This window comes from Halichoerus grypus, chromosome 8 (assembly GCF_964656455.1).
Source record: "Halichoerus grypus chromosome 8, mHalGry1.hap1.1, whole genome shotgun sequence".
In the NCBI taxonomy this organism is placed as follows: Eukaryota; Metazoa; Chordata; class Mammalia; order Carnivora; family Phocidae; genus Halichoerus; species Halichoerus grypus.
The window spans coordinates 67,067,914-67,093,663 of record NC_135719.1 but is presented as its reverse complement, the minus strand read 5'-3'; the positions used below and the strand labels follow the sequence as shown (position 1 = coordinate 67,093,663).

The 25,750-nt window shown below is 54.3% G+C and overlaps 1 protein-coding gene across 3 annotated transcripts in view; it reads left to right on the top strand.

The window, feature by feature from the left end:
* Positions 1-24,847, top strand: part of DUOX1 (dual oxidase 1) — a 32,591-nt gene extending 7,744 nt beyond the window's left edge. Inside the window, exons 10-34 of one of the 3 annotated variants that reach the window (XM_078079408.1) lie at positions 924-1,014; positions 2,012-2,114; positions 2,369-2,541; positions 3,903-4,078; positions 4,290-4,408; positions 5,042-5,179; positions 5,844-5,957; positions 6,695-6,894; positions 7,514-7,699; positions 9,797-10,022; positions 10,293-10,386; positions 10,651-10,826; positions 12,741-12,810; positions 13,242-13,331; positions 13,777-13,955; positions 14,120-14,350; positions 14,894-14,993; positions 15,256-15,305; positions 16,683-16,810; positions 20,596-20,749; positions 21,168-21,400; positions 21,648-21,806; positions 22,873-23,028; positions 23,275-23,403; positions 24,068-24,847. In XM_078079408.1, coding sequence (XP_077935534.1) covers positions 924-1,014; positions 2,012-2,114; positions 2,369-2,541; positions 3,903-4,078; positions 4,290-4,408; positions 5,042-5,179; positions 5,844-5,957; positions 6,695-6,894; positions 7,514-7,699; positions 9,797-10,022; positions 10,293-10,386; positions 10,651-10,826; positions 12,741-12,810; positions 13,242-13,331; positions 13,777-13,955; positions 14,120-14,350; positions 14,894-14,993; positions 15,256-15,305; positions 16,683-16,810; positions 20,596-20,749; positions 21,168-21,400; positions 21,648-21,806; positions 22,873-23,028; positions 23,275-23,403; positions 24,068-24,190 — 3,598 coding nt within the window. In that variant the 3' untranslated portion in view covers positions 24,191-24,847. Of the gene's footprint in view, positions 1-923; positions 1,015-2,011; positions 2,115-2,368; positions 2,542-3,902; positions 4,079-4,289; positions 4,409-5,041; positions 5,180-5,843; positions 5,958-6,694; positions 6,895-7,513; positions 7,700-9,796; positions 10,023-10,292; positions 10,387-10,650; positions 10,827-12,740; positions 12,811-13,205; positions 13,332-13,776; positions 13,956-14,119; positions 14,351-14,893; positions 14,994-15,255; positions 15,306-16,682; positions 16,811-20,595; positions 20,750-21,167; positions 21,401-21,647; positions 21,807-22,872; positions 23,029-23,274; positions 23,404-24,067 lie in introns of those variants that run through there. The other 2 variants (XM_036070814.2, XM_078079409.1) reach the window with 2 other exon arrangements.
* The last annotated feature ends 903 nt before the right edge of the window (positions 24,848-25,750 follow it).

The following is a 25,750-nucleotide window of genomic DNA, read 5'->3' as shown; positions in this document are numbered from 1 at the left end:
GGAAAAGGGAAATTTAAACTAAAATATACATATTTAATTAAATGTATATGGAACAAAACATGTCAGTTTATTTTTATAATTGCATTATAATTTAAAACAATTTATAGGTTAGGGGCACCTGGGTGGCTCAGTCAGTTAAGCAGTTGCCCTGGGCTCAGGTCTTGATCCCAGGGTCCTGGGATTGAGCCCCACGTCCGACCATCTGGCTTTCTGCTCAGTGGGGAGTCTGCTTCTCCCTCTCCCTTTACCCCTTCCCCCTGCTCTGCACTTGCACACGCGTGCTCTCTGTCAAATAAATTAATAAGATCTTTAAAAAAAACAATTCATAGGTTAGATTTTCTTACTCTGGGACAATTTTTGGATATGCCTAATCATAGCCAAGAAATCATAGCATTTGACTTATCCATAGACAAGTAATTTCAAAAGAACAATTAAAAATCCTTTTAAAATGTTTTAACATATATATATACACTCTCTCTTTGGGAATCAGGAGAGAAGAGGTGCTCTAAACAGAGCCCCATGCTGTTTAGTAATATATACATAGACAGAAAGATGGAGAAAGAGATGGGGGAAGGGAAGCATGTGCATGCTTTGGGCACATTTTTAAATGCTTTTTTTAAATATTTATTTATTTGACAGAGAAAGAGACAGGGAGAGAGGGAACACAAGCAGAGGGAGTGTGAGAGGGAGAAGCAGGCTCCCTGCAGCAGGGAGCCTGATGCAGGGCTTGATCCCAGGACCCTGGGATCATGACCTGAGCCGAAGGCAGACACTTAACGACTGAGCCACCCAGGCGCCCCATGTTTTTAAATGTTTACACTGACCTGGGCCCCTGGCTATGTACAGTCTTGGAGATCAGAGCTGATGCCTGACTTTAGGACCCCATGGCCTCAGTCATCATTCCCCTGCTCCTTGCATTTCAGAAATGCCAGTTGTCACTTCCAGGACGTCATCAATAGGAACTCAAGTACCTCCAGGGCTCTCCGGGTCTGCAATAGCTACTGGAGCCGAAAGGTCAGGGCTGGGGGCACATATGTGGGTGGGTGTATGTGTGTAGTGTGTGTGTGTGTGTGTGTGTGTGTGTGTGTGTGTGTGTGTCTGAGGTATATGATGAAGGGGGACAGTAGGGCCTAGGCAGCCAGCTGTACATGCTCGAAAGTCAATCCTCCACCTCCACCTCAAGGCTGTGTGAGGGACAGCGAGGCCTATGCAGGTGTGGCTCTACATTCATTCCTTCCTTGTAGGTTTTTCTTCTCCCTTGACAGTTCTGAGTCCCCCATAGGCCTGGAGTACCCCAGCCATCCCACCCCCCCCCCCCAAGGAAATGTCCCAATTAGACATACTGAAGGCAATGTGTGAATGTGTATGTTGAGGGGGGAACAAGAAGGAAGGAAGAGTTCTGAGATTATCAGGGATAATCTGTCCCATCCAAACCAGGCCAGTGTGGGTAAAGAGCATTGATGAATAATTTAAAGCAAAATCTGATACTTTGTGTAGAGTGTTCACAAGAGAAGAGAGGTAGAAGGAAAAGGGAGAAGAGGAAAGCCAGAATCAGAGTGATAAAGCTGAATTGAAGAAGACCTCAGTATCCTCCTAATTGTTTTAATTTAATTTAACTTAATTTAATTTTATCCCTAATGCCCTTTTTATTAAGGAAAAGGCACTGAGTTCAGAAAGGTCCTGTGATTTGCCGTGGTCACACAGCTGCTCACTAACAGAGCAAGGACCAAGACCTAGATGTTCTAGTGTCTTTGTTGATCATACTGTCAAGTCTCCTAAAATAGAAGTAAAGTTTTAGATCCCTTGTGTTTGTGGGGACCTGTCTCCCAGCAGCCTGAGCTTTGGATGGGGACATCACTCACCCTGAGTGGGGAATCAACCTATGGAGGAGGAATGGCCTGCTGATTTCAGAGCAAACATCAGCACTGGGTGGGCCCAGGACATGGACTGTGGTGTGGGGAGAGCTTGGCTGCTCAACCTCCAGCCCCATCTTCTCTCCCCATTCTTAAAGCATCCAAACCTACGAAGAGCTGAAGATGTGGATGCGCTACTGCTGGGCATGGCCTCCCAGATCGCTGAGCGAGAGGACCATGTCGTGGTTGAGGATGTACTAGGTGAGGCTGAGGCTGTCCCTGAAGGCTGTGCCCTGCTAGCCCCTGAGTGGGGATTCTGCTGGAGCTCCAGTGTCAGGCCAGGAGGAGTGTCTGTGCCTGGGAGCCTGTACTCTTTCACTGCTGAGAGATGTGGTGACCATGGTTCCCTCTGTGTGATTCTGGTCCCCCCTGGGGCTGGTTGGAGCCCGGGTCCTGGGCTAGTGGAGCTGTGGTGGCCCTGAGCTCCCTCAGACTCTCTGCTATTTCATCCCCAGATTTCTGGCCTGGGCCCCTGAAGTTCTCTCGTACAGACCACCTGGCTGGCTGCCTGCAAAGGGGCCGGGATCTGGGCTTGCCCTCTTATACCAAGGCCAGGGCAGCACTGGGTCTTCCTCCTATTACCAGATGGCAGGACATCAACCCTGCACTCTCCCAGAGCAACCATACCGTAAGGAAGGGTTGGGACACGGAGGGCAGGGTGGGAGGGCCAAGGCACATTGGCCCAAGACATGGAAGGGAGGCAGTGAGACACAAACACTAGAGACAAGTCCCTGGGGAGAAGGATGGGACTCACCCAGGTGGCTTTTCCCAGTATCGTACACCAGGATGGAAGTTTCCAGACCAGTAGGATTTGGCAGTATATCTTGTGACTCTGCAGATCTAGCAAATGTTTGTTGAGCATCTCTTGCATGCTAGGCACTTAATAGGCATTATCTCATTTGCTCTTCCCAACAAGCACCTGAGCAGGTGTAGAGGGTCCTCGACCCAGGAACAAGCTATACTTTTTTATCCACCGATACTCAAGCTGCCCTTGGGGAGTTAACTGTCACACCCTGAGCTATCACCTGGGCAAGTGGCATTGCCTGCCAGCCAACAGACCAGTTTTGGTGGCCTTAGCATCTTGGCATAGTGGCGTTTCTGCAATTGCATGCTTGTTTTATTGCTTTTGTCCTTACTATTTTATAAGATTGTTGGAAAGTGGAGAATTGAAAGGCTGATGAAGAAGCAATACGCACATGGGGCTTGTAAACTTTATAAAATCAATATAAAGATAGGAATCACCAGGCATACTGAAAGTAGCAAATCTTTAGCTTACCTGGGCCTCACTGGAATTAAGCTGAGCAAATGTTTGTTTACATTGCAGAGAAAAGAACTAAAGTAAAGGTCAGGTAGAAAATGCTGCTCATATAATATTGAAGTCTGTCTCCAAAAAGCAATGTATATGCAGGGATTTGATTTTTTTTTTTTTTTTTAAAGATTTTATTTATTTATTTGACAGAGAGAGACACAGCGAGAGAGGGAGCACAAGCAGGGGGAGTGGGAGAGGGAGAAGCAGGCTTCCCGCCGAGGGAGCCCGATGCGGGGCTCGATCCCAGGACCCTGGGATCATGACCTGAGCCGAAGGCAGACGCTTAACGACTGAGCCACCCAGGCGCCCCAGGGATTTGATTTTTAAAAACTTTTTTAGCTCTAAGAATAGAAAGCTTTTCTAATACATCATTCTACCTTTCCAACTTTTGTACTGGTTTTGACCCTCAACTTTCATACTGTTTTGAGCACAAGCCACATAGGGAACTGGCTGCCTGTTTTGTTCCAACTTTCTAAAATAGGCAGCTGAATCTGTGAGCGAGTTCCCATAAAAGAGTTAACTTGTGTAAAGCACTCGGAGCGGTGCCTGGGGCATAATAAGTGAGTGATTGTCACTGTCATTTATCATTATCATCCTGGGGGCTGATCCCTGCGTACTACCTCTTTGCCCCAGGGTGGGTGCCAGGTCCTTGCACTCACTTGTGTCCCTTCTTGGCCCAGGTGCTGGAGGCCACAGCTGCCCTGTACAACCAGGACCTGTCCTGGCTGGAGCTGCTCCCCGGGGGGCTCCTGGAGAGCCATGGGGACCCCGGGCCCCTCTTCAGCACCATCGTCCTTAACCAGTTTGTGAGGCTGCGGGATGGCGACCGCTACTGGTTTGAGAACACCAGGAATGGGTAAGGCCTGCCTGGGTCCCTTCCTCAGACTTCACCTTGGCCTGGGCCCCAGGCCCTCTGCAGGTGCTGTCAGCAGCCCCATGGGCCCTTGATTCCCAGCTGGCCTCCCACGCTCCGAAGCCCCTCTGGGTTTCTTCCCTCATCTGGGTCCCTGGGCCAGAGCAGGCATCTCTCTCCCAATGCAGCAGCTCCCCACCTCTCCCACCCCCAGGCTGTTCTCTGAGGAAGAAATTGCAGAGATCAGAAACACTTCCCTACGGGATGTTCTAGTGGCTGTCACCAACATGAACCCCAGTGCCCTGCAGCCCAATGTCTTCTTCTGGCATATGGGTGAGTGGCCAGGGGGTGCTTGGAGGGGCCTGGGGTCTGGTGTCTCATCCCTCCTCATCCGTGGGCCTGGTTCAGGTGTGGTTGGGCAGTAGACTCCAAGGAGGCAGTGAGCCATGTTTCTGCCCTTGAGAACTTTGTTTCTGGGCACCAAGGTGGCCACATGTGGCTGTGTAGGTCCCCTTCTGCACAACTCCAGAGGGTACCCAAGTGGGGACAAGACTGAGACTCAGAGAGACCTAGGGAGGAAGGCTCCCATCAGCTGGGTTGAGCCTGGGGTGGGTGTGATATCAGGAAGGCCCAGTGCAGTGAGGATATCCTAATCCCATAGCAGTGACAAGGGAAGGGCTGTGTGTGTGTGCGTGTGTGTGTGTGTGTGTGTGTGTGTGTGTGTGTGTGTACATATGTGCATGTGAGGGAGAGAGAGGGCTGAGGTTCATTTTTGACCCCACTTGTTACCCCACTAGGCAAACACCACATTCTTGGTATACTGACAGGGGTAAGCAGCTCTCACCCCTCTGCTACCCAGAGGCCCCCCCACTCTACCCTTTCTGCCACTCTAACCTCCTCGGTGATTCTGTGCCAGAGTCTCTGGCCCAGCACGCCCCAGGACTCTAGCTTCCTCTGTCTCCCCAGGAGACCCCTGCCCGCAGCCAAGACAACTCAGCACTGAGGGCCTGCCAGCCTGTGGTCCCTCCATCATGCGGGACTATTTTGAAGGCAGTGGATTTGGCTTTGGGGTCACGATCGGGACTCTCTGCTGCTTCCCCCTGGGTAAAAGTGATGGGCAGGGTGGTGTTGGGTGAAATGCATAAGCTAAGGGGTGGCAGTGGGGTGGTTTCGTCTCTAACAACTGACCATGCGGAGTACTGTTTCTTTGGGCACATGACGAAAACATCAGAGCAGGAGGGGACATGAGAAGTGTCTGACCTGCAGATAAGTCAGCTCCAGGGAAATTTGCCTTCCTGTTCTCCTGGGGTCCCTCCAGGGCCTAGGTTGGTCAGGAGCCACAAGGAATCTGTATTTCACAGTTATTTGCAGGAGCCTGGGCCTGGGAAACTGTCCGAGGCAAACCCTGCTTGAGAACCAGTTGAGAACTAGCTGGGGCAAAGGCTTGAGACTTAGAGTTCGGCATGGCTGTGTGTGAGTCCACCAGCTGTATGGCAGAGTGGGTCCAGTCTCTGGCACAAGGACTCTGGCCTTAGTCTCTGGCTAGGAAGGGACCTGAGTGGTGGAAGCAGCAGAGGCTGTGTTGGCATCTTACCCAAAGCTCCTTCCCCACCCCTACCCCACTCCCCACCAGGGAGCTTCACAGTTTGAGACAATTGAATGAGCCGACCTAGGAGGTGGGGAGAGCAGGGGGTCTTGCCAAGGAAAGGGGCCACTGATCTCAGACTCCTACCTTCCTCTGAGCATCCTCCTGCCTCTGCCCTCTCAGTGAGCCTGCTTAGTGCCTGGATTGTTGCCCGGCTCCGAAGGAGAAATTTCAAGAGGCTCCAGGGCCAGGACCGCCAGAGCATCATGTCTGAGAAACTCGTGGGGGGCATGGAAGGTAGGCCTGGAGCTGGCCAGCGTGCTGTGGGGGGAGGACATGACTCAGGGCTGCAGACTGCTCCCACCTCAGCAGCCTAAGGAAAAGGCCTCCCTTTTCTAGGCCTCCAAGCAGGTCAGGGCAGGTGGGAAAAGCCATGGAGGCGTCAGGTGGAGATTGGACCTGGAGTCCTCCACCCTCCATAGATCCTCCCCGTGGTCCCACATAAAGGGGATGTGATAGACTCAGGGCGGGGAGTCACAAGGGCCTTGACTACATTTCATAGGCTTATCATGACTCTCTAGAATCCTCGGCAACAGATGCTTTGCGGCATCTTACACTGGAATTTCAGGCAACAGAGAAGTAATTAATGAAGGTCCAGAGTCACACTGATGGAGGATTGGAATCTTGATTCTACCACTTGAGCTTTTGGGCCTTAGGCAGATTTTTTAATTTCTCTAAACCCATTTTTTTTATCTGTAAAACAGGAATAATAATAGCACTTACCTCATGAAAGTTTATGAAGATTATATTAACTAGTTCATGCCAAGTACTTGGTACAGTATTGGGCACACAGTAAACACTCAGGAAATGGTAGTTATTCTTCACGTGGGCTAGAGGCACAGCAGGACTGTTGGGGAGGGGATGACCCTCAGTACTCAAGAAGGGGCCAGGAACTACGGAGGCCCTGACCTAACTCCAGCCCTAAGCCAGCCTCCTTTGTCCTGGCCCCAGCTGACCCAGCCCTGTCTCTCCAGCATTGGAATGGCAGGGCCACAAGGAGCCCTCCCGGCCTGTGTTGGTGCACCTGCAGCCTGGGCAGATCTGCGTGGTGGACGGCAGGCTCTCTGTGCTCCGCACCATCCAGCTGCGGCCCCCGCAGCAGGTCAGCCTCATCCTGTCCGGCAACCGCGGACGCCGCGCCCTCCTGCTCAAGATCCCCAAGGAGTATGACCTGGTATGGCCCAGCTGGTCCTATTCCTGCTCCATAGCCAGGGAGGCAGCCAGGTGGAGGGGAAGGAGCACTGAATCAGGCAGGGTTTCTGGCTTTTAGTTCCTGGCTGTAGTACCTGATAGAGAAACGTGAACACATTCATCCTGCTCTGGGCCTGTGGGGTGACATGATCTCCACAGTGCCTTTTTCATGTACAGTCTTCCTCCCCCCTTTCTAAGGATGCTTTGGTGGGTCCTAGCTGGGAGTCCTTGGAAGGAGTCAGGCCCTCTTCCCTGCCCCCTGATTTTAGGATCTAGTGAATTGTTAGAGATTTTGGAGGGGAACTCAACCAGAGGCTGATTTTCAGCTCTGTCTGGCTCCCGGTCCCCTCCGTCATCTGTCCTCCCCACCTTCCCTTCTCTTCTCCAGTGCGAACAGAGAGGGAAGGATGACTGCAGACATATGTCTCTGAATGCAGTCTCTGTGCCTATAATCGAGCCCAGAACCCCACCGAGCCCAGGACATAACAGTAAATCCCTTTTACAAGGGCACTCTTCCCAGTGGCCCCTGACAAAACTCACGCAAAGCCCCTGGCCCCAGGAGGCCTCGACAAATGGTTGCTCTCCCTGTCGCCACTCTGTAGGTGCTGCTATTTAACCTGGAGGCAGAGCGGCAGGTGCTGGTGGAAAACCTTCGGGGGACCCTGAAGGAGAGCGGGCTGAGGTTCCAGGAGTGGGAGCTGCGGGAGCAGGAGCTGATGAGGGCAGCCGTGACGCTAGAGCAGAGGAGCCACCTCCTGGAGACCTTTTTCAGGCACCTTTTCTCCCAGGTGTGTAGCTAGGCTCAGGTCTGTCGCTGCATGTCTGCCTATGGTGGTGCCCTCACCTGCAGGCGGCCGTGGGCTGACTCCAGGGAAGTCAGGAGCCCTGACACTACTAATCAGGTCTGCTGCGTTTTGGGCCCAACCACCTGGCCTCTCTGTAAGAAGATGCTCCGCAGCGCCTACCTGTGGGACTCCAGGGAGGCCATGTCAGGAGCTTATCTGCATGTGTCACTCAGTGTGCTCCTCAGGGCTGTCCAGCCTTTCTGCCCTCACTTAACTCATCCTGGCCAAATGCTCGCAGAAACCCAGGGTCAGTGTGGGGGCAGTGAGGACCCTTGGTCCCCCATCCTTGTTGGAGTGCAGCTGCCAGAGGCCTCCATGGGACATTGGTGCCCACCTTGCAGACTTCCATGAACTATTGAGAGGGTGTAGTGAAACCAGGAAGAGAAATGCAAGGACTTGCACCCATATCTGGCACAGACATAAAGCCGCCTGGGTCCAAAAGGGTGGAGAGGAGACGCTTGGTAAGAGATAAGATCCATTCAGCCTAGGCCCCGCTCAAAGAGTTTGTCACCCCTCTGGGAAGAAAGAACAGACACAGAAAGGAAGATAACCAGCACTTCAGAATAATGGCTACAAAACTGAGCCATGAGATAAGCAGTGTAGGAGTTCAGAAAAGGTGGTGAGTCTTCAGGCCAGTGGACAGTCGTGGTTCGGGTCAGATTTGGCGAGGACTTAAAAAGAGGTAAAAATTTTTTGGCTCAGAGGAAAGGAGCAGGGGGGACTGAGCAGAGGTGCCCAGTAGAAGGGCAAAAAAATTAATGTTTGAGGAGAAGGAGCAGGGTTGGCTGGCCCGGGAGAGGATTTGTGAGGGAAGCGACCATTTAATGGTCATTTACGATGTGCCAGGCACATGGCTTTTGTCATTTACTCCCCAAGCCCGTTGAACTTGAGTATGCACTAGAATGAAGGGACCCTCAGGTGGGGAGACTCATTGCCAGGGCCCAGGTAGGGCTGGGGCACATGCACTCAGTTCGGACCCATCAGGGCTATGGGGACTCCTTGTGCTGGGGGTGTGAGGGTGTGCTCCTGTGTCTTGGGGATAGCTGCCAACCCTCTCTGTCTGCACAGTACTTCCAGGTTTCAAGATGTTTTCCATACAGCGTCTCTTGTTGATTCTCACAATAGCCCTGTGAGATAAGTAAGGCAGGTAAGAAAAATGAATGCCAGACAACTGGAGAGACTTGCCTGAAGTCACACAGCAAGTGGGTGGCAGAGCTGGGACAAGAACCCGGTCTTTCGCCTCCAGCCCCAGGCTCTTTCCACTAAAGCTCCTTGTTTGAAGCAACAAGGTTTGCCTCATGAAACCACAGCCAGGTTGGGACTGGGGGCCCCCGGTTGACAGGCAGGAGAAATAAGTGCTGTGGCCTGAGGCCTGCCTGCTTCCCTCACCGCCTGTTCTGATGCTGGGGCAGCCCCTGGGCGGGCTGAAGATAGCCCACCGTGAGAATTCCCCTTTCCCAAGCACAACTTTTTCTCAACTCAGGTGAGGCTTTTTCTCAGTCAAAACGCCTTTGGGTGTAAGAGCAAGCTAGCACTGACAAAGGGTCAGTTGACTCTGAGGCTATGGTGATGTCTCAGGAGTTCCAAAGGGAGGACTGTGACCTGGCCTGGAAGGGGCAAGGAAAGGGAGAGTTGCCAGCAAACAAGGTCACTCACTTCTCTCTCGGCCTGCCTCGTTTTCTGTGTGTTTACTTCCCTCTGTCTGTGTCCCTGAGCACTTGGAAGAACATGGTGGTCCACCACTTTTGAGTTTTCTTGTGCTCAGGTCAAGACAGACCTGGGACCTCTTAGTCCCAATTCCAGATCGTCTGCTTGTGTCAAGTGTGCATGCCTGGTCCAATCGGCTAACACAGAGGGCCAGGGCTCTGTAGAAGAAACGGCCCCAGGGACTACCTGCTGGGCACAGGGTAGGTGCTCAGGAGATAGGGTGCTGGGCAGAAACCTGGAAAAGGTGGATCCTACAAGGCTCAGCTTGACTTCAAATCAAGGAAACCTTGTCTCCTTCTCTGTCTCTCTCCCTCTGCTGCTGCCCGAGTGCAGGTGCTGGACATCGACCAGGCGGATGCAGGGACCCTGCCCCTGGACTCATCACAGAAGGTACGGGAGGCCCTGACTTGCGAGCTGAGCAGAGCTGAGTTTGCCGAGTCCCTGGGCCTCAAGCCCCAGGACATGTTTGTGGAGTCCATGTTCTCCCTGGCTGACAAAGATGGCAATGGCTACCTGTCCTTCCGGGAGTTTCTGGACATCCTGGTGGTCTTCATGAAAGGTAGGGGAGAAGGGAGTGATTGTCCAGGTAGGAGAAGATGGAAGGGGCTAGAGACTGAGGCTGAAGGGTAGCTGACCCATTGGAGATGGGGAAGTGCCAGATCAGGTCTCCAGCCACGGCAGACATCTGGGAGCACCCAGGTAGAGCTCAGGAAGCACAATGACCCCTTGTTGTGTTCAGCAGTGGGTCACACTCATGTGAGGCCCCTTCTGGCCAGCCTGGGGTTTAGGCAGGTAGGTTGGGGCTCTCACGGGGTCCTCTTCCTCCCAGGCTCTCCTGAGGAGAAGTCTCGCCTTATGTTCCGCATGTATGACTTTGATGGGAATGGTCTCATTTCCAAGGACGAGTTCATCAGGATGCTGAGGTTGGTCCTGTAGCATGGCCAGAAGAGTGGGCCAGGACAGGGACTGCTGGTGGAAAGAAGTGGGGGCATGAAGGTGGGAGCAGGAGGGTAAAGAGCTGGGGCCATATAGCCAAAGACTATTATAACTAGGAGGGGGCTTGGGATTTGGCCAGTTGGGGACCTTCCATGTGGGCTCTGAAGGCCTGGTGGGATGGCCAGTAGGCCCTCCTGTCTAGGCCTCAGGCTTCTTTTCAGGGCCTGATGGCTTCCCTCCCCCAACCCCAGGTCCTTCATCGAGATCTCCAACAACTGCCTGTCCAAGGCCCAGCTAACAGAGGTGGTGGAGTCCATGTTCCGGGAGTCTGGCTTCCAGGATAAGGAGGAGCTGACATGGGAGGACTTCCACTTCATGCTGCGGGACCATGACAGCGAGCTCCGATTCACGCAGCTCTGCGTCAAAGGTGGGGCAGCCTGGCCTTGGGGCTGACTGACGTAACCATTAGACACGGCAGGCACAGTGCATCAGGCCCACCTACTTTTAGGAGCCCACAGAAATGTTTTAATCTCTTTTAAAATCAGAAGAATGAATGAATATAATAATAATGAATAGGTGATAATATATCCAGCCTGGATTATATCCTTTTATATACCGACACGGTTGTAAAAAATATTTATCTTTTATAAATATATGTATATACTTTTTTTTTTTAAGGGTGGAAGTGGTTTAAGAAGGTGACAGTGCCTAGGGCCCACAAAAGTCCTAATGCAGCTTTGCTCCCAGGGTGGGCAGTGTCAGGATGGGGTGCGGGACAGCAGATAGAATTCTGCTTCTCCCAGCTCTCTGTCAAAGCCCCCTGTGCCGGGTGCCCAGGACCAGTGGAAACAGTGTCTCCTTGTTACAGCCCTAACCAGGCCATATTCGCCTGAGCTAGGGTGTCTGGTGGCGGGGGGTGGGGGGGTGGGGGGGTTTGTTTGCCTTTATATCCCTTGGCTGAGTGCTCAGTTAATGTTTGCTTGAGTACATGGAGAGACCCACTTCTGTTGTCCTTCCCCCTACTTCCTGTCCCACCTGTGTCTGACTCAGGTGGGTGGGGGCTAGAGCCAGGGTGAGGAAGGGGCAGGTAGCAGGACTCTCTGTGGCCTACTCTGAGCTGTTATGGTACCTTCACAGTTTCTCACTGGGGCATGTTGAGACCAAACCCAGCCCCTCCCAGGATTACGAGAACTTGGGGGAGCTGAGCAGCCCAGATGGGGGAGAGGGGTGAGTTGGGCAGGACACAGCTTACACAGCCCAGGGCTGGAGGAGAGCTGATGGAGTGCAGACCCAGCACTCCTGATTCTTCAGCCTCTCACTTTTCCCAGGCAGCGAGGGCAGTAGGCACCCGGGCCTGAGGGCAGAGCAGGGGCAGGTGCCTGAAGGTGAGCCCAGGCCAGAGTCCCAGGAACATCCATCCAGCCCCTGGGGTGGAAGACCAGGCTGGGGGAGTGAGGATTATGTAGAAGGGTAGCACTGAGTCCTATTTTGTTTTGTTTTTAATTGTTGTTGTGCCTTGTTGTTTCCTTCAGACTTTACTATGAAACATTTTAAATATACCTACAGAAAAGTTACAAGAATAGCACAAGGAGCATCCCTTTACCCTTTCCACCTAGATTTGCCTTTTGTTACCATTTTGCCACACTTGCTGTTTGCTAAAATTTGAGGGATAAAGATCTATACTTTGTTATAAACATTCTTATTTTATGAAATTCAGCTTAATCACTTTTGCCCTCTGGGCTGTAGACCAGGGTAATCTTCAAGACTGGTTTAGCACTTGGAAGTGACCTGGAGATCCTCAGGTCTCCTGTGAGAACATGGCTTTGCAGCTCAGTCCTGCCCTGCCCCTCAGTGCTCAACCCAGACAGAGAGGAATGGGTGGCTCATGGCAGAGTATTTCCCCCCCAACATTTTATTATGAACATTTTTAAACACAGGAAGGTGGCAAGAATTTTATGGTGATCTCCATATATGCGCCACCTAGAGCTACATTTAATTCCCAGGAGGTTTTAAGCTGAAGGGTTTAGCAGGGTTTTTGTGGCAGAATGGTCTCAGCGGGCAGGTTGCACACAGTTCCTGAACTCCACCCCATAAGCCTGATACCAGTCCCAGGAGTGGGGCTGAAGGTGGACATGCATCCAGGGGACACTGCCGGGCCAGCTTTGTTTCAGGCCTTCTCCCTGCCCACTCATGGCTGGGTCTGGCTCCCACTGGTGGCACAGGCTGAGGCTGGGACACCCAAAGCCAAGGGTACTGGCCAAGGACCCTCTACAGTATGGACATGGGGTGAGTGCCAGGTCTTCCTGGGCTCTGGGCCCTGAGCTGTTGCTCTGTGTTATAGGGGTGGAGGTGCCAGAAGTCATCAAGGATCTCTGCCGGAGAGCCTCCTACATCAGCCAGGAAAAGATCTGGTGAGTCCTCCTTGGAGGAATGTTGGAGGGAGGGCTGGATGGGGGCGTTGCCTTTTCTCTCCCCAGAAGGCCTGGGATCAGCGGCTCTACCAGCCTACGTAGTGGCTTCATGCAAATTAGAAGAAAGGGCTCCTTGCTTTAGGCAGACCCAGCCCTGCACCAGGAAGAGCAGAGAGCCTGCTGCCAAGGTCACATGCCCTTGTGAAGGGCCCAGCTGTATGTGTATCCCCAGGATCTAATTCATTCTCTCTCTAGGTCTCAGTGGGAATCCTGCTGTCCCCTGCCTGAGAGCTCTGACCCTTCCTCCATAGAGTCGGTCTGAGGACAGACCAGGGGCAGCAGAGGATCGAGTGGCTCAGGTGGCCAAAATCCTATCTCTCTCATTCCTGTCCTAGTCCCTCCCCCAGAGTGAGTGCTCACTGTCCCCACAGCAACACTGATGTGGAGTGTGCAGCACAGAGACTGCAGTGCCCCATGGACACAGACCCTCCCCAGGAGATTCGACGGAGGTTTGGCAAGAAGTACGCCTGCTCCTCTCCTCAAGCCCAGGCGGTTCATCCATCCCTTTAGCATGCAGGGGTGCAGGCAGGATGCATAGTTCATGCCCGGGAAGATCACAGTCTGACAAGATGGACTGGCACATTGATAATTACAGTGTCCCACTGATGAACGTTGCAATAGTGGTCAGAGCAAGGGGCTTCAGAGCTCAGGGAAGTGCTCACCTCTGCCTGGGAAGTCAAGGCAGGCTTCCTGGAGGGGGGGTCTTCTGAGCTTCCAGTAAAGGGTGAGAACGGAGCAGGGTAAGAACACGGAGCGGCAGACTGGGAGGGGAGAGGGCTGTCTGAGTGTGAGTGGGAACTGGGCTAGAGGGAGTGCATCCCCTGGGATGAACTGACCAAGTGAGCACTTACAAGGCTGTCCCTATGCGGGGGTGCATAGCCAGAGCCAAGACTTCCTGTTCCCCAGGGTAACATCGTTCCAGCCCCTGCTGTTCACGGAGGCTCACCGGGAGAAGTTTCAACGGGGCCGGCGCCACCAGACCTTGCAGCAGTTCAAGCGCTTCATCGAGAACTACCGCCGCCACATTGGCTGCGTGGCCGTGTTCTACGCCATCACCGGGGGCCTTTTCCTGGAGCGGGCCTACTGTGAGTGCAGGCAGCTCTGGGGTTGGGGCTCCTGTGGGTGCAAGGGGCCTGCTTGAACAGAGGCTGCGGGGGCGGGGGGGACGGCCTGTGTGAGGGGTGGCGCCTCTCAGCGGGGCTCTCTCCTCCACACTGCTCCCCTCTTACCCGCCTGGGCTCCCCAACAGACTACGCCTTCGGGGCTCACCATATGGGCATCACGGACACCACCCGTGTGGGCATCATCCTGTCCCGGGGCACGGCCGCCAGCATCTCTTTCATGTTCTCCTACATCCTGCTCACCATGTGCCGCAACCTCATCACCTTCCTGCGAGAGACCTTCCTCAACCGCTACGTGCCCTTCGACGCCGCCGTGGACTTCCATCGGCTCATTGCCTCCACGGCCATCGTCCTCACAGGCAGGGCCCTGGAGTCCCAGGGGTTCTGTCCACGTCCTCCTGCTCCCTGCTGCCTGCCCCTCCTCTCTTTTGTGCTTCAGTGTAAGCCCTAGATGTCCTTCTCAGAAGGATGGAGCTGGCCCTGCAGTAGTGTGAAGTGAGCCCAGGAGCAACCCCCCCCGCCCCGGGGCTCTTCCCATGCTTTCAGGGCCACCTCACCAGCCTCCAGCTGACAAGTTACCCACACCCCAGAAGGAGGGCACATCATGTGCAATCTCTCCCAGCTTTTATGTTGTAAAACATTATCTGTGAGAGAAACCCAAAGAATGAACTTCTAGTGGTATAATTTCAGACTCCTGTGACTGTGCTCGTCGATGGTATATATGGGGGCGCGGTGGGGGTGGGGACGGCCAGGAAGATGATTAGCAATCAGAAGTGCAGGCCCCTAGGGTCCTTCAGGCCCCCAAGGCCGGGCGCCTGGAATCCTCCAACTTGGGCTAAATGGGTTGAACACCCCCACCAGGCTCCCCCTGGCTCACTCCCACCCTGTCTGGTCTTCCTTAGTCTTGCACAGTGCGGGCCATGTGGTGAATGTGTACCTGTTCTCCATCAGCCCACTCAGCGTCCTCTCCTGCCTCTTCCCTGGACTCTTCCATGACGATGGGTGAGTGAGTGGGCGACACTGTGTGTGTGTGTGTGTGTGTGTGTGTGTGTGTGTGTGTGTGTGAAGGTGGGGGGAATTCTCTTGGCTCAGAGGAAAATCACCTTCCAGGCTATAGGACAGACAATGACTAGCCAGAGCCCTGGCCCCAACTGGGCAGAAAGGGAGACTGGTGGCTGGGTTGGGGTATTTCCTCTGGAGGATTCTTTCTGGAAGTCCCAGACATCTCCTCTCAGCATCCTTCCTTGCTTTCCCTTCTCCACAGGTCTGAGTTTCCCCAGAAGTATTACTGGTGGTTCTTCCAGACTGTGCCAGGTGAGAGCCCTCCCTGCTCTAAATTTCTGGGTCTGGCTCTGAGCTCTGGGCTCTGGGTTCGATCTGCCATAAGGCAAGCCCACTAGCACTCACTCAGCTCTCATGGTGGGCCAGGCTCTGCCCTCTGGTCCTGAGGACTCTCCTGGGCAGTAGGAGCTTCTGCTCTCCAGTCCTTCTCTTGGAAGCTTGGTTGGGCTCCTGCCCCAACTCTGAACATCCTCCTTCCATGGAATGGGAGTGGACCCCCTCTCCCCCCACCCCAACATACACACCTACCATGACAGTGGCTTTGAGGAATGCTGTGCCCCAGCTGCATGGTGGAGGGACCGGGCTTGTCCAGAAAGGCAGAGCCCCCCGCCCCTTATAGTCTGTCTTGACAAGAGCTGTTTAGGGACAAATTCCTAACTCCCCATAATTGCCCATTTTAGAACTATTAGCTGTGAATCTATTCAAAAGCTTCTTGAATCTATTTATATTTTCAGTCTGTTTCCTCCTAGGGGTAACACATTTTCTACACTCCTCTCTGTGAAACACAGCATTTTTTTTTTTTAATCCTAAAACAATCTGCTTTGAACTTCAGAGTGCTTGCTAATCCCTGCACACTGGGATTTAGTGGATAAGGCTATGTTTATGCCCTCCTCTCTGCTCAGGCCTTTACAGGCTTTGGTTAGATCCCTTCTTCACCTCTGCTTTTCCATACTGCAGGGCTCTAATCTTCGTAATTTCTGCCTTGCTCCTCCTTGATCGCTTGAGGGGCCATTCTCTGGCCCTGCACTCCCGTCCTGAATCTAGTATTGCTCTCTTGTGTGCCCCGGGTCTGGGATCTCCTGTGAGAGGAGGGACCTCCCACCAACACTGGGCTGAACCCAGGGGGCTCAGGTGGTCACGCTTACTCACTAATGGCCCCAGCTCATGCTGTGGTAGCCACGTCGGGGCTACGGGATCATAGACCGAGTCTTGACTCCATGGGGGCGGGGCCTGCAATGTCCAGAGTCTGACCCAGAGGGCCCAGAGTAGATGCCCTATGTGTTCATTCCATCAGCACATGTTTATGTGAGTCCCCCAGGAGGCGCTAGGATTCTGTGCTGAACCAGCAACAGCCTGGTCCCTGTTCTTGTGGGTCTGACAGTCAGGGAAGTGACAGACAAAACAAATGATACCGGTACTTGAAAAATAACAATCGGGACAAGGCCTTGGAGGGGCAAGCAGAGTCTGTTGAAATAAAGGCACCTGTGATCAGTGGTGTGCGAGAACAGAGGAGAAGCCTGGGCTTCCACGGCCCCCACCCGGAGCAATGAAGTGGGACGGGGACCCTGACCCATGGCAGCCTCAGAACAGCCCCGCTCCTCTGCCCTTCACCCCATGTTCATTTTGCAGGCCTCACAGGGGTCCTGCTGCTCCTGATCCTGGCCATCATGTATGTCTTTGCCTCCCACCACTTCCGGCGCCACAGCTTCCGGGGCTTCTGGCTGACCCACCACCTCTACATCCTGCTCTATGTGCTGGTGAGGGCTACTGGGGTCTTGGCAGGATGATCCCAGGGAGGCCATGAGGGCTGAGACATCAGTTCTCTGTCCCCTTAGTCATTTCAGGAATCCCCTCCACTTCTCACTTCAAAGCTGGAGAGTATAGTGGGGGGCTGTCAAGCAGACGGACCTAGGGATGCAGTGCCTGGAAGACGGATGCCCGGGCATGGGTCTGGCATGGGTCTGGCAGTGGCAACCCTACCAGGCTGGTCTCATTCCTTGCAGATACCCCCACATTGTTTCTGCCCAGCCAGTCATTCCCCAGTTCCGGTGGCTGGTGTGAGCTCCTGGGTGGACTGCCCACCTTCACGGGAGCATCACCCTCTTTTTTAGAGAAACGTATCTTAATTTGGTTCTGCCACTTTTGTTCTGATCCTGTTTTCTGGGGTGTCAGCACCCCACCCAGTGAAGTGCCACTTGTAGAGTTAACGAGCTTGCTCAAAATGTCTTCACTTGGACTGTTGATAAGATGGATTTTTAAGACTACCTGTTCCCTTTCCTTCTCTTAACCCGGGCTCCTGCCTCCCTTCCTTCACATTCCCTCCCTTCTCTTGTCCTGTTCCCTTTACCTTCCCTGGGTTTGCCATCAGCTGCGTCAGCTAATTCAATCCAGAGCTGACTCCGATCTGTGCCTGTGTCATGGCTCTGCTTGGCCTGCCTTCCTCACGGACACAGGCAGTTCCTTCCCTAAAGAGCACCTGAGGGTCCTGCTGAGAAGCTAAACTAAGTCCCAAGGCCCCAGCATCCCCACCAACGATAGCTTGGCTGCCAGCATTCAGAAGCGCAGAGCCCAGATGGTTGCCATCTGTCACCTGGCTCCAGGCAGAACTACACAGGGTCCTGAGACAGAGGGAGACAGTCCATCATGGCCTGGGTCAGGCTGGCACCCGGGGCTGCCCTGCCTCCTCCCAGGTGCAGTTCTGTCCTCACTGATCAGAGAGTCTGTTTCCCTGTTGCCCAAGGCTCAGCACTTCACGGTTCTGAAGATGACTACCCAGCCTGCACTTAGGTCATTTCCTAGAACTGATGTTTGTTTACAAAGAAATCTCTGCCTTCTTTGGAAGCTGTAGCTAATTTATCCCTCCCTACCCACCCTTGCTAGAGTGGAGCCCTAGCATCCTGGGTTACTGTTTCTGTTAGGAGCAGAAATGATGTTCCTGGTGAAAAAGCAGCTTCTTTGAACTCTATGGGAGACCCAGAAGAGTGGCCAGACTGGCTCTCTGAGACCAAGATCCCTTTCTGACTTATTCCTGGATTTTGGGGATCACTGGGGTTCAGAGCCACCCTTCCTGCCAGCAGGGAAGTCAGCAGCTCAGAAAGGTGCAGGACCTCTGCTGGGTAGTCCTAGCCCTGGCCGCTAGGGAGAGTCTCACCTGGGGGGATATCAGGGCTGAAATACCCACTTCCTTCCCATCTATCCCTGGTGTGTCCACTTGACTTGGGGCAGAAAGAGAAGCTACAAGTAAAGGACCCCAGTGTGCAGTCGACCCTGCAGAAGGATGTCCAGGCTCCTGATCCAAGCAGAAGAGGGCAGGGCTAGCTTCCCCAGCCCTCAGCCAACCATGAATCTGCAGCAGCTTTGTCGTTTAAAAGTAGAGCCAACACCAAATGGGATGTATAAACAGAGCAGTATGAGGTCACCCCGACATTGTTCTCAGCCTGGTTCGATGCTCAGGAGGCCTTGGGGGTGCGTGTGGGCTCCATAATGAAAGAGGAACTTGGGGAAACCGGAGCCAGCTCAGGGAAGAGCCCAGAGCGGTTTAAGTTAGTCCTGTGGGCAAAGGAACATTAAGCTGGGGAAAAGGAGAGCTGAATGAGGAGCCAGAGTTCAGTTTAACAGTTATCTGTCAAAGAGTCTAGTATGTACTTGTTCGGTGGAGGAGGGGGGCACTCAAAGCTCTGCCCTTAGGAACTTAGGATTTGCTGCAGAGATAAGTGCCATGCACTTGAAATGATCAGAATGAGCAGACAATATAGGATTAACTGCTGAGCTGAGTGTTCCAAACAGTGAGTTATAGTAGCTCACTGAAGGGAGTTTCATTTGGGCCAAACTGGTTAGGGAAGACTTTGGGGAGAAGATGGGACTTGAGCCAAGCCTTAAGGAGAGGTAAGCTAAGATTAGACAAGGCAGAGTGGAATCTGAAGAGCATTCCCGGTAGAAGAAAGGGCATGAGCACTGGTACAGAGGTGGAAATGATGATTCAGGGCACAGAGGGGACCGGCCGTGGATGGCCCCAGGGCATTAGGTGGTGGCAGGACCTGTGTGGACTGCGGTGGCCGCTGAGGGGCTGTGGCTCAGCAGAGGGGCCGTGCCACATGGGACAGCATAGACAGAGGAGAGCAGAGAGGGAGAAAATCAGGTTTGGGCAACATGCAGGATCAGGGCTGGGAGAAGGAACAGAGAGCCAGTGGAGGAGATGGAAAGTGAGTGGCCCAAGAGAAGCAGCAGACGTGGCAAGGAGTGGGCGGTTGCTGGTGCCACAGAGGGCCAGCCGTGGGAGCAAATGAAAGGGGACCTTGGGGTCTGGCCATTCATGGGGCAGGTGAGCCCCCAGTGAGCAGGTCCTGAGAAGAGGTGGAAACAGGAGCCAGACTGACCAGACTTAGGAGCAAGCAAATGGGAAGCATGGGGGCAAGTCGTGTCTGACCGTGTTAGAGCAGCTTGTTGGGGAAACGACCAGAGCTAGACAATACCTGTCAGGTATTTCAAGGAAAAGGGAGGACTAGTTAGGTGTTCTTAGTCTCCAAAGGGAGAAGACTAATTGGGGAAACTTCTTTTATTAACTCAACAGTTATTAAGTACCTGGATGTGCCAGGCAGTAACTGCTAAGAGCTGAGAGTATGGTAGCAAAAAAAATGGACACCACCGCCCACCAGTGAAAACAACAGAAACATGGAAATGAATGATGAAACATTAGTGTGGATGATGACAAGTGCTCTGACGGGACTTAACTGGGAGATATAACAGAGGACCGAGGGGAAGGCCTGAGGAGGTGGCGTTTCTGCTGAGCCCTGACAAATGACATAGAGGGGTACACCCGGGTGACTGAGGCGGTTAAGCGGCTGCCTTCGGCTCAGGTCATGATCACAGGGTCCTGGGATCGAGCCCCACGTCATGCTCCCTGCTCAGCGGGGAGCCTGCTTCTCCCTCTCCCTCTGCTTCTCCCCACCCCCCACCCCCGCTCATGCTCTTGCTCTCTCTCTCAAATAAATAAATTTTTTAAAAAATGAGACAGAGGTAGCCAGGGAAAGAACCAGGGAGAGGGCATTCCTGGGAGAAGGAACAGCGGGTGCCAAGGTCCTGAAGCAGAGAGGACTTGCCACGTTAGAGGCCAGAGCATGTCAAGGCCTTGTGGTGTAATGGGAAGTCCACTAAGCCTGGTTAAGCTGGGATGGCATGATAAAACGAACTTGAAAAAGTCACACTGGCTGCCTTGAAGAGAATGGGTCACAGTGGGCAGCCCTGTAGAAGACCAGCTAGGAAGCTACTGCAGGAGACCAGGTGAGAGTTAAAGTGGCTGGTTTAGATGGTGCCAGGAAGGCACAAATAGTCTCACTGGTCATGGACGCTCCACAGGATGCGGTTGGGGTTGGGAGTGGTTAGATTTGGGGACCATGGTACACGGATAGGTGGGGATGGAGGGTGCCTGTGGGGGTGGGGTGGGGTGGGGTGGGTGGAGGATGCAAGGGGCTGAGGCCTGAGCCGGCCACAGACATTATTGTAGGTATGGCTTGGTCAGAGCCGAATTCTTCACTCTATCCAGCTCATCATCCACGGCAGCTTCGGCCTGATCCAGCTGCCCCGTTTCCACATCTTCTTCCTGGTCCCAGCACTAATCTATGGGGGAGACAAGCTTGTGAGCCTGAGCCGGAAGAAGGTGGAGATCAGCGTGGTGAAGGCAGAGCTGCTGCCTTCAGGTACCAGCCTCTAGGCTGTCGGGGACCAGCTGGGTAGTTCTGAGAAAGCCCACAGGGCAGTGCCAGAGCCTGGACCTTGCAATCTCCTGGCCTGGCCCAGTGGAGTTGGCAGGGGCCTTGAGGTGGCAGCGATAAGGGAGCTGGCAAGAGAAGCTCTTGGCCAGGGGACCTGAGCCTCTCTCACAACAGAGAGGAGGAGCCTGGGCCAGGCTGCTCCTTTCCCTGCTGACCACCAGCACCAGTGCTGCATTGCCCCTCCTCAGGGTGGACATGGCCCAAGGGGAGTAATGCCTTCTGATGGGTAGAGGCCCTGGCATGTTCCAGAAGGAGAGCTGAGGCTGCAGGTGGGGGAACTTTCTGGAAGCCACAGTGCTGCTGGGTCCTGGATAGCAGCCTCCTGCCCACTTCCTTTCCTCAGGAGTCACCCACCTACAGTTTCAGCGGCCCCAAGGCTTTGAGTACAAGTCGGGACAGTGGGTGCAGATCGCCTGCTTGGCTCTGGGAACCACTGAGTACCACCCGTTCACACTGACTTCTGCACCCCATGAGGACACTCTCAGCCTGCACATCCGGGCGGCAGGGCCCTGGACCACTCGGCTCAGGGAGATCTACTCACCTCCAACGGGAGATGGCTGTGCCAGATACCCGAAGGTGACCAGACCCAGGCCAGATGAGCTACCCGCCCCCACATCCCCTTAGTAGGCCTTGGCCCTGCATCCCCAGGCTCCCCACTGTGTTCTTCCCCTCCGCAATCCAGAGACTGGTCTTTCCAAGTAATGCCATGGTACCCCCTTTCTCCTCACTCCATAAACATACCTGCCTTTCCCTGCCTCCCATTTCTAGCTTCAGAACTATTGTGGTGGTGGAGCTTAACTCAAACCCACTCCTCCTCTTGCAGCTATACCTTGATGGACCATTTGGAGAGGGCCACCAGGAATGGCATAAGTTTGAGGTGTCAGTGCTGGTGGGAGGGGGCATTGGGGTCACCCCCTTTGCCTCCATCCTCAAAGACCTGGTCTTCAAGTCATCAGTCAGCTGCCAAGTGTTCTGTAAGAAGGTGAGTGCCCTCTCCTCCTGCCGACCCGTGGCCCCTGTTCCCTATCACTGTGTCCATCTCTGCCTGTCTCTCTTGCCTCTGTTCTTGGCCTGATCCGGGCAAGGCCCAGTTGGCCTGACCCCAGAGGGGTCAGGATATCCTCAGACCCTAAAGAACAGAGTTGGAGAGGGGTAAAGAAACCCACTCTGTCTTGCAGAGGAGGCCAGCCCCTGAAGGGAGCATTGTCAGCTTGGGAGAAGGAAAGGAACACTTGGGGTGGGGCAGAAGTGAAACTGGCTCTGCTTTCAAGAGGAAAAAGAGGGGAGGTGGCCAGGCAGGGCTGGTGGGCTGGGCTGGTTCCAGGAACACAGCCCAAGCCCTCAGGCCCCCTCCATCCCGGGTCCCTTCACCCCAGCATGGACCTGGTAGCAGGCCCCTGCTTGTCTCTGTGGGCCCGGCAGGTGAGTCAGGGGCACAGGAACGCGGCAGGCAGAGGCCCAGCCATGTGCTGTCAGCTTTCGGAGGGTGCCAGGCAGCTCCCCTGCTCCTCCATCCGTGCCAACTCTGCCTCTGCTTCTTAACCCACATGGCCCCTGCTTCATCCTCTTTGGAAGTTGGAGGTGGCTCCCTCCGTGGCAACTTCCGTCCTCTGGAGCCCATTCCCATCTGCTCCTGGCAGCCAGCTGGGTCTTTCCTAAGGCTGTTCTGTGACGTGCCCCTTAGTGGAACCCTATCCCTCTGGGCTAGGGTTGCTTGGGAGCCTAGCAGCCTGAGGAGGGCCTATTGGAGGGAGCGGCAGGGCAGGCTCCGTGTGAAAAAGCTGCTTCCCACCCCATCAGACCTTCAGCTCACTTGACAAGTGTCCTTTTTCATCACCCCAGGTTATCCCTCCCTTCTACCTCTCCATGCCCTGGGGTAACCCCCATCTCCCGCCCCAGAGCCTGGCCCTATGGTCCCCGCAGCACTCCATCTCCGCAGTGTGTCTGGGGAGAGGCACAAGCTGACCAAGTTCTATTGCTGTGGGGATCCCTGGGATATAGGGAGCCTGAGCTGAGCCAGGTCCTGAGCTCCCGCCATGTGTCCCCAGATCTACTTCATCTGGGTGACGCGAACCCAGCGGCAGTTTGAGTGGCTGGCTGACATCATCCGGGAGGTGGAGGAGAATGACTGCCAGGACCTGGTGTCCGTGCACATCTACATCACCCAGCTGGCCGAGAAGTTCGACCTCAGGACTACCATGCTGGTAGGTCAGGGCCGGCCGGCCGGGGCAGCTAGGTGGGTACATGGGTTGGTGGAGTGAGGCAGATGACCAGGGCAGGTGGGTGGACAGCCAGGTTCAGCCGGCAGGAGGTACAGAGATGGCGGTCCCGATCCTCAGCCTCCAGCTCCCCCGCCAGCCACCCCATTCTCTGTCTCCTGAGCCGCAGGCTAGCTTGGGCTAGGCACTGACCCTGACTGTCCTTGGCCTGCCCTGCCCCTGTGCCCCCAGTACATCTGTGAGCGGCACTTCCAGAAGGTGCTGAACCGGAGTCTGTTCACGGGCCTGCGCTCCATCACCCACTTTGGCCGCCCCCCCTTCGAGCCCTTCTTCAAGTCCCTGCAGGAGGTCCACCCGCAGGTCAGTCCACCCCACATCAAGGTTCTCCTGGCATTTATCACCTGAGGTCTGAGCAAACCTCCCAACCCAGCTCCATGAGGGAAGGAATTGACTGCTGAGGAGAACTCATCACCCAGGAGATAAGTGGGGATAATGGAATGGAAAAACAGTAGGGGTCACTCTGAGGGGCGAAGGGGGGAAGCAGCCACAGGGACTTGCCACTTCTAAAGCCATGATGCCTGTCCAGAAGGAACAGCTCAGTGATTGAGCTCATCCTTACCATAAACTCAAGAGCTACTCTTATCATGAATACTGAGCCAGCGCTCACCCTAGACACTGATCTTTACCATGAACACTGGGCTAGCCACTACTCTCAGAAATAATGGCCTAGCCCTCAAAGAGACCGTAAGCTAGCCTTTAACTGGAACATTGATTAACCCAGCCCCTATCAGAAACACTGATCATGTACCTGAAGCTGACAGATGCCTTGGAGGGGGTGGAGGTTGGACCCACACAGAGCAAGTCTACCAAAACTGAGCTAGATGTAAACACACCGAGCCATCCCTCACCACACATGATTTGAAGCACACCTTTATCAGAAACATAGAAGGAGCCCTCACCAAGGACTCTTGCCTGTCTTTAACACGAACACCGAGCTAGCCTTCACGTTTCCCTCCCCCAACAGGTCCGGAAGATTGGGGTGTTTAGCTGTGGCCCCCCTGGCATGACCAAGAATGTGGAAAAGGCCTGTCAGCTCATCAATAAGCAGGATCGGACTCACTTCTCCCACCATTATGAGAACTTCTAGGCCTCCTGCCCAGGGGCTCTTCCCACTGCCCAGCTGAGCAGAGGTTTGGGCCCCCACCACGCTCTGTACTTCCTATTTCTGACTCCTTCTGCCTCCTCCTCATTCCTACCTCCCAACCTTGGTCCAGGTGGTCATAGTCAGTCACCCCATATGGGTTCAGAGACCCCCAAGTCCAGAACGTCTCAGCCTGGAGAAGTGGGAGGCACTGTCTGGGCAACAGAGGTTGGGAGGTAGGAGAGCTATTATTACTTTGGGGCAAAGTGACACCTCTTCTTCCAAACTAAGAAAAAGCCTCAAAAGACTGGAGCTGACAAGCAGTGTGTATGTGTATTAGGGGGCTGTGAGCCTAAGGATCAAGTAGGAGCACAGATGCTGGCATCTTGGAACTTCCCCCCCACAACCTCCCCCTCCTCTAGGCTCCCCACTGTCAAAAGGGCTGGCGAATGCCTTGGGGTGGGGTAGAGGCTGGGCCCGCAGAGAGAAGTCTGCAGGAACCCCCTCAGCATCCTAGTCTAACAGCACAACTGATCTTTTCTCCCCAGTTTTTAAACATGTACTGTAGTCAGAATCTGGCCCAATATCTGTGTGGTGCTCCTCAGGCCTTGTCTCTTCTTCCTACTGCAGCAGTCTCCTTTACAAATAAACCACTTTTCTGCACTCTAGGTTTCTTTATTCTGCCCCGGGATGGGGATAGGCACTGGCAGAGAAAGCTACTCAACCAGCCAGCTCACCAAGGCTGGTGCAGGCAGTCCTCTGAACTTCCCAGCATCTACTGAATAAAGGAACCAGCTCAGGGCTGAGTGCTTTAGCTGGAGACCCCTTTCCCAGCTCAGGGGCACGCTTCCTGACCGAGGGCCTCTCAGGGTGGCTAGTGTGAGGCTTCTGAAACCTGATCAGGAAGGGGGGGGGAGAGGTGGGCGTTCATGGAGAAGGTGGGCCAGGCACAAAGTGCAGGTGTGTGTGACAGGACAGAGCAGGAGCCCACAGGGAGCCAGAGTTTGCCTGGCCGGCTCCAGGACCTCCGGGTAACAGGAGTTGACCACCTCTGCCTACATGGGTCTTCCAGGTAAAGAGATGAAAGCAAGGAGACGGATGAGCACATCACCTAAACACTCAGAGCCTGCTTCCTCATCTGCAAAGTGACTCAATACCCTCCAAGATATAGGGCAACCCTCTGAGGGACTTTCTAAAGCAGGGCCCAATTTCAAGTGAGCCTTTCGATTGTCCCTACAGAATTCCTACATTTGTCAGGTCACATGTCCTCGATTTCGATAAAATCCAAAATTCCATGACTGACACTACATGTGGGTGTTGCAGGTTTAGGTTCTGTAAGGAGGCCCTCAGACTGCGCTCCCAGGCCAGTGGATGTTTGTTCGGCCCCTCGGGGAGCCCCGTGGGAGCAGGAGGGCGGGCCTGGAGTGGGTCGACAGCAGCTCCGACAGGCGGCCCGCTGGGTATTCCCGGGGGCTGGCCCCACAGGCCTCGGCCGGGTCCAGCTGTGGGCGCGGGCTGGGGCGTCTCCAGGGCCGGGGTCGGGTGTGGCCCGGCGCCCGCGACCCG